Raw genomic sequence first — 13,727 nt, 5'->3', positions numbered from 1 at the left:
CAGCGACGACAGCAATGACAACAATAATAATAATGACAACAAGGGCAACAAAGTGGGAAAAATAGCCTCCAGGAGCAGTGGATTAGTAGTGCAGGCACTGAGTCCCAGCAATAACCCTGGAGGCAAAATAAAATAAGAAAAAAGAAATACATGGCACATTTACTTCTATCATTACATGAAAATGTATCCCTCTAGAAATGCTTGCTTTATTGGTGAAAGAAAGGTCACTGAACAAGTAAGATATAAACAATCAGACCCAGCTGGTCCAGAGTCAGTCCCTGGCACCAAAGCTGAGGAGTGCATAATCTGTACCTCCCTCTTGTTATTTTAAATCTTTGGTTTACTTATTATTGGACAGAGACACAGAGAACTTGAGAGGGGAGGAAGAGGGACAGAGATAGAGACAGAGACACCTGCAGCCCTGCCTCACCACTCCTGAAGCTTCCCCCTGCAGGTGGGGACCAGGGACTTGAGCCAGGGTCCTTGTGCACTGTGATGTGTGTGCTTAACCAGGTGCGCCACTGCCTAGCCCCCATTTAAAAAAAAACGATTTATTTATTCATGAAAAAGATAGGAGGAGGGAGTCGGGCAGTAGCACAGCGGGTTAAGTGCACATGGTGCAAATCACAAGGAACAGCTCAAGGATCCCGGTTCGAGCCCCGGCTCCCCACCTGCAGGGGAGTCGCTTCACAGGCGGTGAGGCAGGTCTGCAGGTGTCTGTCTTTCTCTCCCCCTCTGTCTTCCCCTCCTCTCTCCATCTCTCTCTATCCTATCCAACAACGATGACATCAATAACAACAATAATGACCACAACAATAAAAAAAAATAGGAGGAGAGAAAGAACCAGACGTCACTCTGCTACATGTGCTGCCAGGGGGGTCGCTTCCCAGGCGGTGAAGCAGGTCTGCAGGTGTCTTTCTCTCTTCCTCTCTGTCTTCCCCATCTCTCTCCCTTTCTCTCTGTCTTAAAATGACGACATCTCCCTTTCTCTCTGTCCTAGACAATGACGACATCAACAACAACAACAGTAACTACAACAACAATAAAACAACAAAGGCAACAAAGGGGGAAAAACCGAATTAAAAAAGAGAACAGAACAGCTACCAGCAATAGGAGAGGAAATAGGCACAGCACTGTTAAAGCCCTACTACTCTGATGCAGTGTAAAACTTTTTCTAAAAAAAAGCAGAGCAGCCGCAGGAGCCTGTGACAGGGCATGCACCGGCCTCAGCACTGGAGCCCGTCTCACTGTGCTGTGCTTGAAGTGGAGGCGACACTCAGTAAACCAGCGCTTGAACTTACAGCTGAGGGGCGAGGTGGAAGGCCCCGCGTGGTAGTAAGTCTCGTCATACTCTCCCTTGTATCCTGGAGGCAGAAAAGCACGGGGTCGTGTGAAGAGTTTCATCTTTGCTGTTTTTAGGAAGGGAAGAATTTTTAAAAACTTTAAGGAAAACAAGTCCAGCAAACCTACTCTTTACCACAACTGAAGCGTAAGCTGAAAGCTCTCCTTTGGCATTCATCGCTGAGGCCCGGTACTGAGCTGTGTCTTCAAAGTCACATCTGGAAGAACAGTGGGAGTGAGCGGCCCGCGGAGTGCTGCTCCTGGCAGCCCTCCCCGTTGCCCCAAGGTCTCTGCTAAGACGGCAGACTGCAGGTCAGTGGCTGGTGCGCGGCTCCTTGCAGCTCTTACAGCCACCATCGCTGGCGTGTGATAGTCTGCTGCTGTTCTCCACACTTCAGGGCTCCAGGACGACTTGCTCACATGGAGACAGAGAGACAGAGGGGGTGGGGAGAGAGAGTGAAAGAAACCGCCGTGCTCAGCTGGCGGGAGCAAAGTCAGGCCTGTGTAGGGCACGGCCCCAGCAGGCTAGAGCTGACCAGGACTAAACTGAAGGCATCTTTCCTTACACTGATCATTTAAAGATCTACTGGCTATATTGGAGATGCACAAATAATACCTGGGGACAATCAGAGGAGATCCCTGAGGTTAGTACATTGTGACAACAATTACGGCAGTGAGTGTGACAAGACTAAAAACGGCCTAGGAGCAGAAGCTGCTGTACTGGGAGGCTTTCAGAAAAAGAGCTACTTGTCACCATTATAGTTTCTCAATTAGCTAGACTCGGACCAAAAGCCAGAACTATGGGTGGCTTGTCACATGAGTGGCAGCCTGTGTCTCCATCTAAATATAAAGAGGCCCCATTGCTGGCCCTCACCCACACACCCCTGCTTCCACTTACAGGCATTCGTGATGAGTATTAGGCTGTGCAGTTAAATAGCTGATGTTGGGATATATGGGTAGAAGTAAGCAAACTTTCATTAGCTAAAAGTTAGTGAACTTTCATATATGCAAAGGTTAATGAGAAGAGAACTCCCATGGTGTGTGCTTGCTTTGCAGCAGAAGGTTTCTTTAGATGGATAGCCTACTATGATCTAGTCAGACCCATCCAAGAATGGGTTAAGAAGAAAAGTTATTAGGTTTAGCTCCAGAGAAAAATGTTTATGCAGACAGAAGGTCAGAACAGGGAGACGGTCAAAACACAGAGGGAACTTTCAAGGGGAAATTTAGACTACTCAAGACCAAGGGAACTTTCAAGGGAAGATTTAGGCTATCCCAGTGCCCAGAAACTTTCAAGGGGAGATCAGGATGCCCCAGACCTAGGGAACTTTCTAAAGAAAACATGCTAATAATAATAATAATAATAATAATAATAATAATAATGTTGTTTAAGGTTACTCCTGATGTTAATGAAAACAATTATACATGATGTCATCTGTATCCTTGATGTTAATGAAAATAATCTTACATAATGTCAACTAGAACCGGGCAAAAGGTGTTTCAATAATAAACTTCTGCAGACAGAGGACAGAGACGCCTCTCTCCTGCACCTGAAGCAGCTGATGTGTCTCTCACTTCATCTTGCTGACTCCCCCTTTCCTTCAGGGACTCTGAATGACTTTCACTGGGGCCGGCTCCCAGCACTCAGTGAAGTCTCCTGCTACGTGGTGGGGGTCAGGGTTGAACAGGGGTCACATGTGTGACGAAACAGCACACTACCCACGTGAGCAACTGTGCAGCCCCTCCCTGTGAGCCTCTACTGTTCAGGAGACCTCCTGGATTCCAGAGGACCACGACAGAAAGGGAGCAAAGGACCTGCAGTTTACTATGACCTACCTAGCCTAGGGATATGTAGAATGTCTCTTCCAGGGGGCCAGGCGGTGACGCATCTAGATAAGCCCATACATCATAGTGCAAAAAGACCTGGGTTCAAGTCCCTGGTCCCCACCTGCAGGGGGAAAGCTTCACGAGTGGTGAAGCAGGGCTGCAGGCGTCTCTCTGTCTCTCTCCCTCTTTACCTTCCCCACTCCTCTCTCTTGATATCTCTCTGTCTGTATCCAATAATAAGTAAATAGTTTAATCAAACACTCAATCACATCGTGCTGGAGTTACTGTGGCCTTTGTTGAAGTGCATCATCAAGCAAAGCATGTGCCCATCGCCCATTCTGGCCATAGCACTGAGGAACAGAGGAGAGGACAGTCACTGATGGCAGCTGTGAGGCTTCTCCCTTGCCAACACACATAGACCCTGACACCCTCTTACGCATTGATCTCCAGAGTGTGCATTCCATATCGACTTTCAATGATATATTTTCCAGGGTTTGCATGGATATTTATTGGCACCTGGTTTTTATACCTGCAAGACAACAGAAACAAAGTGAAGTAAGTTGCAGTATAAGACAAAGCTGTTTCAAATACATAAGTCTTGTTTACAGAGGCACCTATAAACACAGTACTGAGCTTAGCAGCAGTATCTGCAGCTAAGATTGGGCAGACAAGTTTTTCTTTTAACTTTTAAACTATTTATTTATTTTTCCCTTTTGTTGCCCTTATTTTTTCTTGTCGTCGTTGTTGGATAGGACAGAGAGGAATGGAGAGAGGAGGGGCAGACAGAGGGGGAAAAAAAGACAGACACCTGCAGACCTGCTTCACCGCCTGTGAAGCAACTCCCCTTCAGGTGGGAAGCTGGGGACTCAAACCGGGATCCTTACACCGGTCCTTGAGTTTTACACCACCTGTGCTTAACCCACTGTGCTACCACCTGACTCCCGAGCAGGCAAGTTTAAACCTACAGTAGATTGAACCAGGTACAGTAGGAATAAAAAGCCTCCTGGTGAATGTGCTTCCTTTTCTCCAGCGTGAACATTATATTTAAGAAGGCAACTGTTGACAGTACTGTGGCTGAATGTCAAATGCATAATGTGGAGTGGAGAATCCGACATGAAGAGAGTGTACAATATAATTTACGAGACAAAAAAGGAAAGGAAAAAGAAAAACAATTAATGCTGCCAGAAAGCAGGAGAGTGATTTCTCCAGGAAGTGAGAGCGCACAGAGGCTACAGATAACGCTTGTTTTTCAGATGTGTGTGCATGTTTGCTGTGTGTGTATATTAATTGTAAGAGGTCTTACAAGAAAATCTTGATTGTTTTGACACAACAGAGAAGATTTTGTGTTTGAATTTTATTACTGGCCGCCTGTGTAGGATAAAACAAAACATTCTTCCTGTTAACATTCTTACATGCTGTTAAAAAAAATGTATCATATTGAAACATTTAAGTGTTTTGTTTTGTCTTAAGTAAAGCACATACAATTCTTGACTTCACTGACTTTTGTTGTGATCCCAACAGGAATTGGAACCATCAGCCTACAAATGGCGGCTGAGCATGCTCACAAAGGAACATGGGTTCAGGGCTATGGAAGCGGGGACTTGCAGCTGAGCCGCTCTCTCTTGACTGGGTGGCCCTCATCACAGCACTCTCCTGCTGGTGTGACTCCGGACTGATCCTGATCTCTTCACGTGGTGATCTTGGGTAGCTTAGTTTCGAATTTTGGGCTTTTGCCTATTTTCTTAACTCAGCTTCTCCCCTCACGTTTACAGTGATTTATATGAATAAACCTCACGTTTGTTTAACCTTAAATGGAGCCACGTGTTGTTTACAAGAGAATTTTAAATGTCAATCAAGAAAAATCCTGAAAACAGCAGTAGAAAGATTGCCTTTTCTGACTGTGCCCTAGCTGTTCAGGCCTGACAGTCCTCAGAGGGTGGGTCTGCACAGGGTTCCTCCTGGAAGTGGCCCTATGTAGGGAGTAGCAGTGCTTTGAAATAGATCCCTTTCCGGTTGAGGAAGCCAAGGCAGGGACGTGTTAAACACTTGTGCTGACCCACACAACTAGGGGCAGCAGAGGCCTTAGTCATGATCCAGGTGGTGTGACTCCTAACAACACGTGAGCGTTCCCGTCCCCAGCTGTTCTCTATCTAGTGTATTTCTTCGATTTCTTCAAATCTGGGGAAAGGTTATGAGGGAGTTTAGGACCAGGAAAAAAAAGAGAGTAAATCATCTGTAGTTAGTTCCTTTCTTCCAAAACACAGTATTTTTACACACACATACACACACACACACACACACACACACACACACACTCCATGCCTTATCGCCCTAAAGTACACACACATACACCCTCCATTCCCCTAAAGTACATATTCATTTTCCATACTTTTTAGTGTATCATCCTCCTCCACACAGGAAACCCCAGTTCACTCCAGGTTCAGATCACGTGCTGTTTCTTCACACTCCTCTCTAAAATCGCACAGTGATTCTGCTGCCTTTACACATGAGGTGAACTTGGTTTAAACTTCAAGGTGGAACATTTCTTGAGTTTTATCTGGATGTGTGTCTACTACTATTCTACTACGCTGTCCCTTCCTTGAAGGTGAGCATCTGATCTGCAATTACTTCTAGTCCCGCTTTCATGCAAGAATGAATCGTAAGTAAATACTGAGCACTAAGTATTTGTTCAGCTGGACTGAAGAGTTCTCGTGTAACACACTGTGCAATTGTAGCTTCATAATAGTGGGTGGAATTAACAGAGTTCTGACAGACACACACTTCATGAAGTGGATGATTTCAGATGTATACATGCAAAGAAAGTAAGTGAAAGCTTTTTGTATCTTGGTGACCTCAAAAGTGGAATGAGAGAATTTGGACTAGCTTAAGAATTACACACTTCTCACTAGAGAAATGCCAGTTAAAACCCCACTGAGATCCCATCTCTCCCCTGAGAGAAGGGCTTCCATCAACACACCAGGAAACGGCACACCAGGTGCTGGAGAGGCTGAGGGGAAAGGGACTCTGCTCCACTGCTGGTGGGAATGCAGACTGGGGCAGCCCCTTTGGGAGGCTGTGTGGACAGTCCTCGAGCAAATAAACATGGAGTCGCCTCATGACCCAGCAATCCCTCTCAGGCGTTTATCCAAAGACTGTGAAACAACGTCTCTGTAGGGACCCCTGTGCTCATAGCTCATTCTTCACAACAGCCAGAGTGGAGGCAGCCCAGATGCCCGTCATCAGAGAACTGGCTAAAGAAGCTGTGGGCTATATACTCCATGGAATACCACTCTGCAGTCAAAATGGATGCTAGTGCGTCCGTATATACTCCATGGAATATTACTCTGCAGTCAAAACGGATGCTAGTGCGTCCGAATATACTCCATGGAATATTACTTGCAGTCAAAACGGATGCTACTGTGTCCGTATATACTCCATGGAATACCACTCTGCAGTCAAAACGGATGCTAGTGCGTCCATATATACTCCATGGAATATTACTCTGCAGTCAAAACAGATGCTAGTGTGTCCTTATATACTCCATAGAATACCACTCTGCAGTCAAAACAGATGTTATTGTGTCCTTTTGAACAAAAATGGATAGAACTGGAGATGACTATACCCAGTGAAATAAGTAAAGAGATGAAAGATAAGTACCAGATAGTTTCATTCACATATGGAATCTAGAGATCTGATTGACATGAACTTGGGGGAGGGGAGCAAGAAACTATTTCTGAGACTTGTTATCTTTGGGAAATGAAAGTGTGCAGACAGAGGACTTTGTGAGTGTGGTGTGATCTTATATCCTTGTAATCGACTATTAATCACAAATAAAAATTAATTTTCAACAGAATTACAGTTGTGTGCCAGGCATAGTGACATGGACCCACACAGAAAGCACTGCAGCTCCCTTGCCAGCCCAGAAATAGCCTTAGGCAGCTGTCTTGCCACAGGGAACCCGGCCACAGAACCACTAGGTGAGAGATGCCTATAAAAAGAGAGCTTCTGGCTGCTCTTAATTTCAAACATTGCTCATTTTGACAAGCGACAGAACGGGGCCTATTAACTGGCAAGCTCCCTGTAGGGTCTGTCTGGGTGATTTAGGAAATCGCACACTCAGTTCTTCTGGTTCAGGGTTTCCATGTCTGTTTTCAGTAGTTCCTTTAAGCAGAGAAATATGGCCAGCTCTACAGGAAGTTCTAAAAGGAACTTTTAGAACTTTTATAAACACACACACACACACACACCCAAGACCTATATAAAACAATGAAACTGAAATATCTTAAATATGCAATTTCACTAAATGTCAATGATCTGAAGTCACCCATCAAAAAGCACAGAGTAGGAATGTGAATCAAGAAACATGACCCAACCATATGCCATCTGCAGGAGACCCACTTGACCAGCCAGGACAAAAATAGGCTCAAAGTGAAAGGATGGAAAACCATACAAGCTAATTGACCTCAAAAAAAAAAAAAAAAAAAAAAAAGGAGGACAGCTGTACTCGTATCTGATATAACTGACTTCAAAAGAGTTAGAGCAATAAAAGAGAAGGCTAGACATTATTGGACATAGTGCCCAGGGGGTCAGTCAGCCAAAGGAGCGCACAGGAATCAGCATCTAGACTCCAAATGAAGGGTACAGCAAAATACAATAATAAGAGAGATAAGAAGGAACTGCAGTAGAAATACAATAATAGTATGGGGCTTATCTTCCCGTTCTCTCCAGCAAACAGATCAACACGGCAGAAAATTCATAAGGAATAAAGAGGTTGAGGCCTGGCTAAATGCAGAGTACTAAGCGCAAGAACCTGTTCAAGGATCCGGGTTCAAGCCCCCACTCCCCACCTCCGGGGGTGGGGACGCTTCACACGTGGTGAAGCAGATCTATCTGCAGGTGTCTTTATCTCTCCCTTTCTATCTCCCTCCCCTCTCTCTGTCCTATCCAATAGGAGCAGATCTGCAGGTGTCTTACTCTCTCCCTCTCTATCTCCCTCCCTCTCTCTATCCTATCTGATAGGAGCAGCAGATCCACAGTGCCAGCACCAAGCCCCAAAGATAACCCTGGAGGCAAGAAAGGAAGAAGGGGGGGCAAGAAACTGAGTGAAGAGATGGGTAGGGCAGGCCTACTGGGCATCTTCAGAGCTCTTCAGCGCCAGAATATGCATCCCTCCTGAGTCTGTGTGGAACGCTCTCCTGGAGAGACCTATGCTAGACCACAGCACTAGCATCTCTAAGTCCAGAAACAGGAGACTCATTCCAAGCGTCTTCTCAGACCACAGTGGAATTACACTAACAGTCAGCAACAAGCAGAAAATTAGAGAAAAACCCAGAACATGGAACTCAGTGGTACAGTACTTACTAACTACTGAGCCCAAGAGAAAATTTAGACGTTCCTAGAAACAGATGAAAATAAAGACACAAGGGAGCCGGGTGGTGGCACACTGGGCTAAGCACACACAGTACTAAGCACAAGGACCCCAGCAACAATGGGGTTTGAGGGGGACACTTCACAGGCGGTGAAGCAGGTCTGCAGGTGTCTTTTTCTACCCCTCTATCTCCCCTTCCTCTCTTGATTTCTCTGTCCTATCCGATAAAGTGGAAAGAAAAAAAAAAAAAAAAAAGGCCTCCGAAGCAGTTGATTTGTGGTGCAGGCACCGAGCTCCAGTGACAACCCTGGAGGGGGACGCAGCTAAAGCAGTACTAAGAGAGAAAGTCATAGCCATGCAGGAACACGGCAGGAAATAAATCATTCAAACAAACAGCTCACCTTCACACCTCAAGGATTTAGAAAAAGAATGGAAATCCAAACAAGCAGAAGGAGCAAAATGATAAGAACTAGAGTGGGAATAAATGACATTGAGAACAAATAATCGGGAGTCAGGCGGTGACGCAGTGGGTTAAGCGCACGTGGCACAAAGCACAAGGACCGGCACAAGGATCCAGGTTCGAGCCCCTGGCTCCCCAACTGCGGCGGTGAAGCAGGTCTGCAGGTGTCTGTCTTTCTCTCCCCCTCTCTGTCTTCCCCTCCTCTCTCCATTTCTCTCTGTCCTACCCAACAACGACAACATCAATAACAACAATAATAACTACAATACTAAAATAACAAGGACAACAAAAGGAAGTAAATAAACATAAAAAAAAAGAAAAAAAACAATCAATGAAGCTAAGAGCTGGTTCTTTCAAAGGATAAAAAAAATTGACAAACCAGAAGCCAGGCAGTGGTGCACCTGGTTAATCACACACATTACAGTGTGCAAAGATGCAGGTTCACGTCCCCAGTCCCCACCTGCAGGGGGAAAGCTTCATGATTGGTGAAGCAGGGCTACAGGTGTCTCTGTCTCTCTCCCTCTCTATTTCTCCCTTCCCTCTCAATTCCTCTCTGTCTCTATCCAATAATAAATAAATATAAATATTTTTAAAAGATTTAAAAACAAAAAAAATGAGATTCTCCTGAACAGACTCACTAAAAAAACAAAAGGGGTGAGGAGAAGAAAACCCAAATGAATCATATACTGTAAACAAAAAAGGGAAAGATCACAGTAGAAATCCAAAATAGCAGCTGAGGCTTCAGTGAACAGCTATATGCCACCAAACTAGAGAAGCTGGAAAGGATAGGTGAGTTCTTAGAAGCATATAACCTCCTGAGACTGAAACAGGGGTAACTGGAAAGCAAACAGAATAATTACAATCAAAGACACTCAGACAATATTAAGGGCTGGGGAGACAATATAATGGATATACAGAGACTCTCACACCTGGGGTTTCAAAGTCAAAGTTCAAACCCTTGCACCACCAGAAGCCAGAGCTGAACAGTGTGCTGGTAAAATAGATAGATAGATAGATAGATAGATAGATAGATAGATAGATAGATAGATAGATAAAGGAAAGAAAATAAAAAGGGGGCAGGTGGTGGCGCACCCGGTTGAGCGCACATGTTACAGCGCACGAGAACCCAGGTTTGAGCCCCTGGTCCCCACCTGCAGTGGAAACGCTTTGCAAGTGGTGAAGCAGGGCTGCAGGTGTCTCTCCCTCTTTATCTCCCCCTACCCTCTCAATTTCTGGCTATCTTTATAAATTTATAAATAAAGATAATAATAAAAAAAGAAAGACTATTTTTAAAAAAAACTCTCCAACAACAAAAGTCCAGGACCAGATGGTTCCTTCCACAAGTGAACTCTATAAATTTTTCAGGAGGAGCTAGTAACTATACCTTTCAAGTTCTTCCAAAATACCAAGGGCACAGGGATATTCTCTGACACCTTCTATGAAGTCAACACCTCCCTGATATCAAAAATGGGCATGACACAACAATAAAACAAAATTACAGACCAATACCTCTGGTGAACATGGATGCTAAGAAATTAAATACAATTCTAGTAAATCAGGTACAATAGTGCATTTAAAAGATGGTACACCATGACCAGATAGGATTTATCCCAGGAGTGCAGGCTGGTTCAATATACACAAGTCAATAAACAAAACACACATGAGCACTTCAGTAAATTCCGAGAAAGCCTTTGATAAGATTCAATGTCTTTTCATGATGGGAAATATTAGAAAGAATGAGGGTAAACAGGAAACTCCTCAAACTAGTAAAGCATTAAGTCAGGAGAGAAAACATTTTCTGTTTGCTCTGTATATATTTGATAGTTCATTTATTTTTGGAAAGTGAAATTCCAAACCGACCAACCATAAACTAATGTTGGGGAGTAGTCCATACCCTGGGATCATTTACTAAAGATTTCTGTAAGTCTTATGGACATTCAGATGTGGTCCATTCTTTTGAACGTCCATGTGGAGTGTTTGAACTATCAGCTGATGACCTTCACTGTACTAAAAAGATTTTAGCCGTGAGGCTGCCGCCGTTCCTAAGCTTGTTGGCATTCGAGCCAGCTCCTGTTCGCAGCCAGTGGCTTTGCTGGGTCCTTACCATTCCAGGGCTTCTTCAGGCAAGTTCCAGAATGCAGAAAGATCACCCACCCTTAGACCAGCCTGTGACCTCCTGGGAAAGCCACTAGCTGAGGGAGCCTCTTCACCAAAGCAGCTGGTTTCTGCTCCACACGTCTATCTCCTTCTGTGCTGACAAAGTGCTCTGTGCCATGGTTTGTCTCACTGGCGCTACAGCAGCGTCTTCTGCAGCTGGTTTCTCTAATGAACCCAAAGCCTAAGTAGCCGTGTGTGTGTGTGTGTGTGTGTGTGTGTGTGTGTGTGTGTGTGTGTGTGTGCATGTGTGTGCGTGTGTGTTTGTGTGTGCATGTGCGTGTGTGTGCGTGTGTGTGTTTGTGTGTACATGTGCGCGTGTGTGCGTCTGTGTGTGCGTATGTGTGTGCATGTGTGTTTGTGTTCGTGCATGTGTGGGGGTGTGTGCGTGTGGGTGTGTGTCTGTGTGCATGTGTGTGTGTCTGTGTGCATGTGTGTGCATCTGTATGTGCGTCTGTGTGCGTGTGTGTGCGCACACGTGCGTGTGTGCATATGTGTGTGCACGTGTGTGCACGTGTGTGCGTGCATGTGTGCGTGTGTGTGTGTTCAGACAGGATACAGATTTAGTGTGTGATTAACGAAGGGACATGATGTCTAGGGCTCTCAGGAGACAGGACCAACGGCTTATGCGGGGCCCATGGCTGGGGATGGATTGGAGCCCACAGCCATCTGCAGGGAAGCCCTTTTCAGCCACCAGGTCTTGGCATTCAAATGCATTAAAGGTGGTGAAGCTCTTTTTCCTGGAGATAGGGGTCTTCTAGCAGCCAGGGGACTTGAGCCCAGGCCTGTGTGGAACGTCAGTCACATCCTCCTGTCCTGCAGCTTGGTGCAGATGGACCTGAGCACCTAGTCAATATGGAGCCTGGCTACCATGCCCTGGGGATTTCCAAATACACCCACATACATGTTTGGACTAAGTTTGGGGACACAAGTGGTCAGGCATGAAATGAATATTTCAGTGGGAAGGGCTATGTCCAAGGTCCTTCAGGGCATCCTGTGCAAGAAACAGGCTGCACACACTACTGTCTGCACAAACTCGACTGCTCGCAGCCATTGCGCGCTGTGCTCTGAGTTTCTGAGAGTCATTTCACCTGTGAGGACTGACGAGTGACCCAGGGTCCTGGCCCTTCGCACTCTCTGGGTGCCCTCCAGATTACCCAGGAGCATTCACATTGACGTGGTCAGGAATATGGGCTGGTGAAAGAGCAGCTGCTGTCTGTTCGTGTCCTTTGTTGCATTGCAGGGACTGGAAACTTGGAGCCAAAGCCTTTTGGAAAGGGCTATGAGGGAGCTGAGCCCTGGGCCACGTATGCCTTTGAGAAGACATGACCACTCTCAACTGCTAAAGCAGATACTGCGAGACTGCCCCAAGCACGCCTACAGATTTATCCCTGTGGCTGATCTTTTTCTATTCAGAGAGGCCCTTCCTAATTAAAGCTGGGCCTTTAACAGGAAGGGAATCTGGGACCTCCATGCAGTTGAAAATTCCCACATATAGCTTTCAGTTGCCCGTAAGCATAACTACCAACAGTCTGCTGTTGACCTGGAACCTTCCTATAGCAGTAACTGTGCATTAACGATGTCTTGGAAGTTATGTGTTACGAACTGTATTCCTACAATAAAATTTCAAAAGAAATCATAAGCAAGAAAGAATCTATTTACATATGTGTATATATAAATATACTGTTCGCTGATACTGTAAGTTCACATCACCTATTTATAGAAAATCCGGGTATAAGCAAACTCATGGAATTCAAATTCATGTTGCTCAAGTTATTGAATCTATGAAGTTCAAATGTATGCTGTATTTCTCTTATTCTTGCACTCAGTGCCATTACCTGGAAACTGTAGTACCAAAAGGGTTTAAAAGTCAGTGAGATAAGCACTAAAAAGCTTGGTTCTTATTTGGGTTGTGGGTTTCCTGCTCACTGAAGAGAAGAATGTACAGCACATGTAGTAACAATATTGTAAATAAATGAGACTTTCGTTTAGTAGTTATTTCTTAAAAGGCAACATGTGGGGTTGGGTCTGCATAGTGGTTATGCCAGGGATTTTCTTTTCTTTTTTTTTTTAAAAAGAATTTATTTATTAATAAGAAAGATAGGAGGAGAGAGAAAGAACCAGACATCACTCTGGTACATATGCTGCTGGGGATTGAACTTGGGACCTCATGCTTGAGAATCCAGTGCTTTATCCACTGCGCCACCTCCCAGACCACGCCAGGGATTTTTCAAGCCTGAGGCTCTGAGGTCCCAGGTTCAGTCCCCAGCACTGAACTAGAAAAAAAAATTGCTCACTAATACCAAGTAGAAGGTACACTAATACCAAGTAGAAATTAATTGCCAGAAGAGATTTCACCTTGAGCAGAGGAAGCTCAAGTCCCAGGCTCTGTTGCCAGCACAGCTACTATAAGGATCTAGGCCAAGTTTATGCTACCAGCTTTCTTGATATGTTTTGTAGAGTGACTCCCAAACTATATAAACTTCAAGCCACAGAAAATCTAGATATGACCTTATTTACTGCTGCAGCCAATTTTCTGTCCAAATATGCAAGAGCTTCCGTCTGTAGAAAATCATAGTG

General features: G+C 45.0%; 1 protein-coding gene across 4 annotated transcripts in view; it reads right to left on the bottom strand.

The window, feature by feature from the left end:
- Positions 1–13,727, bottom strand: part of MYOM1 (myomesin 1) — a 147,296-nt gene that overhangs the window by 87,339 nt on the left and 46,230 nt on the right. For all 4 annotated transcript variants that reach the window (XM_060200717.1, XM_060200716.1, XM_060200715.1 and 1 more), the window contains 3 exons: positions 3,602–3,694; positions 1,471–1,559; positions 1,302–1,364 (listed from right to left, as the gene is read on the bottom strand). In XM_060200717.1, coding sequence (XP_060056700.1) covers positions 1,302–1,364; positions 1,471–1,559; positions 3,602–3,694 — 245 coding nt within the window. The remainder of the gene's footprint in view (positions 1–1,301; positions 1,365–1,470; positions 1,560–3,601; positions 3,695–13,727) is intronic.

This window comes from Erinaceus europaeus, chromosome 10 (assembly GCF_950295315.1).
Source record: "Erinaceus europaeus chromosome 10, mEriEur2.1, whole genome shotgun sequence".
Taxonomy (NCBI): Eukaryota; Metazoa; Chordata; class Mammalia; order Eulipotyphla; family Erinaceidae; genus Erinaceus; species Erinaceus europaeus.
The sequence above is the reverse complement of the archived record's forward strand: the minus strand, read 5'-3'. Positions and strand labels throughout refer to the sequence as shown.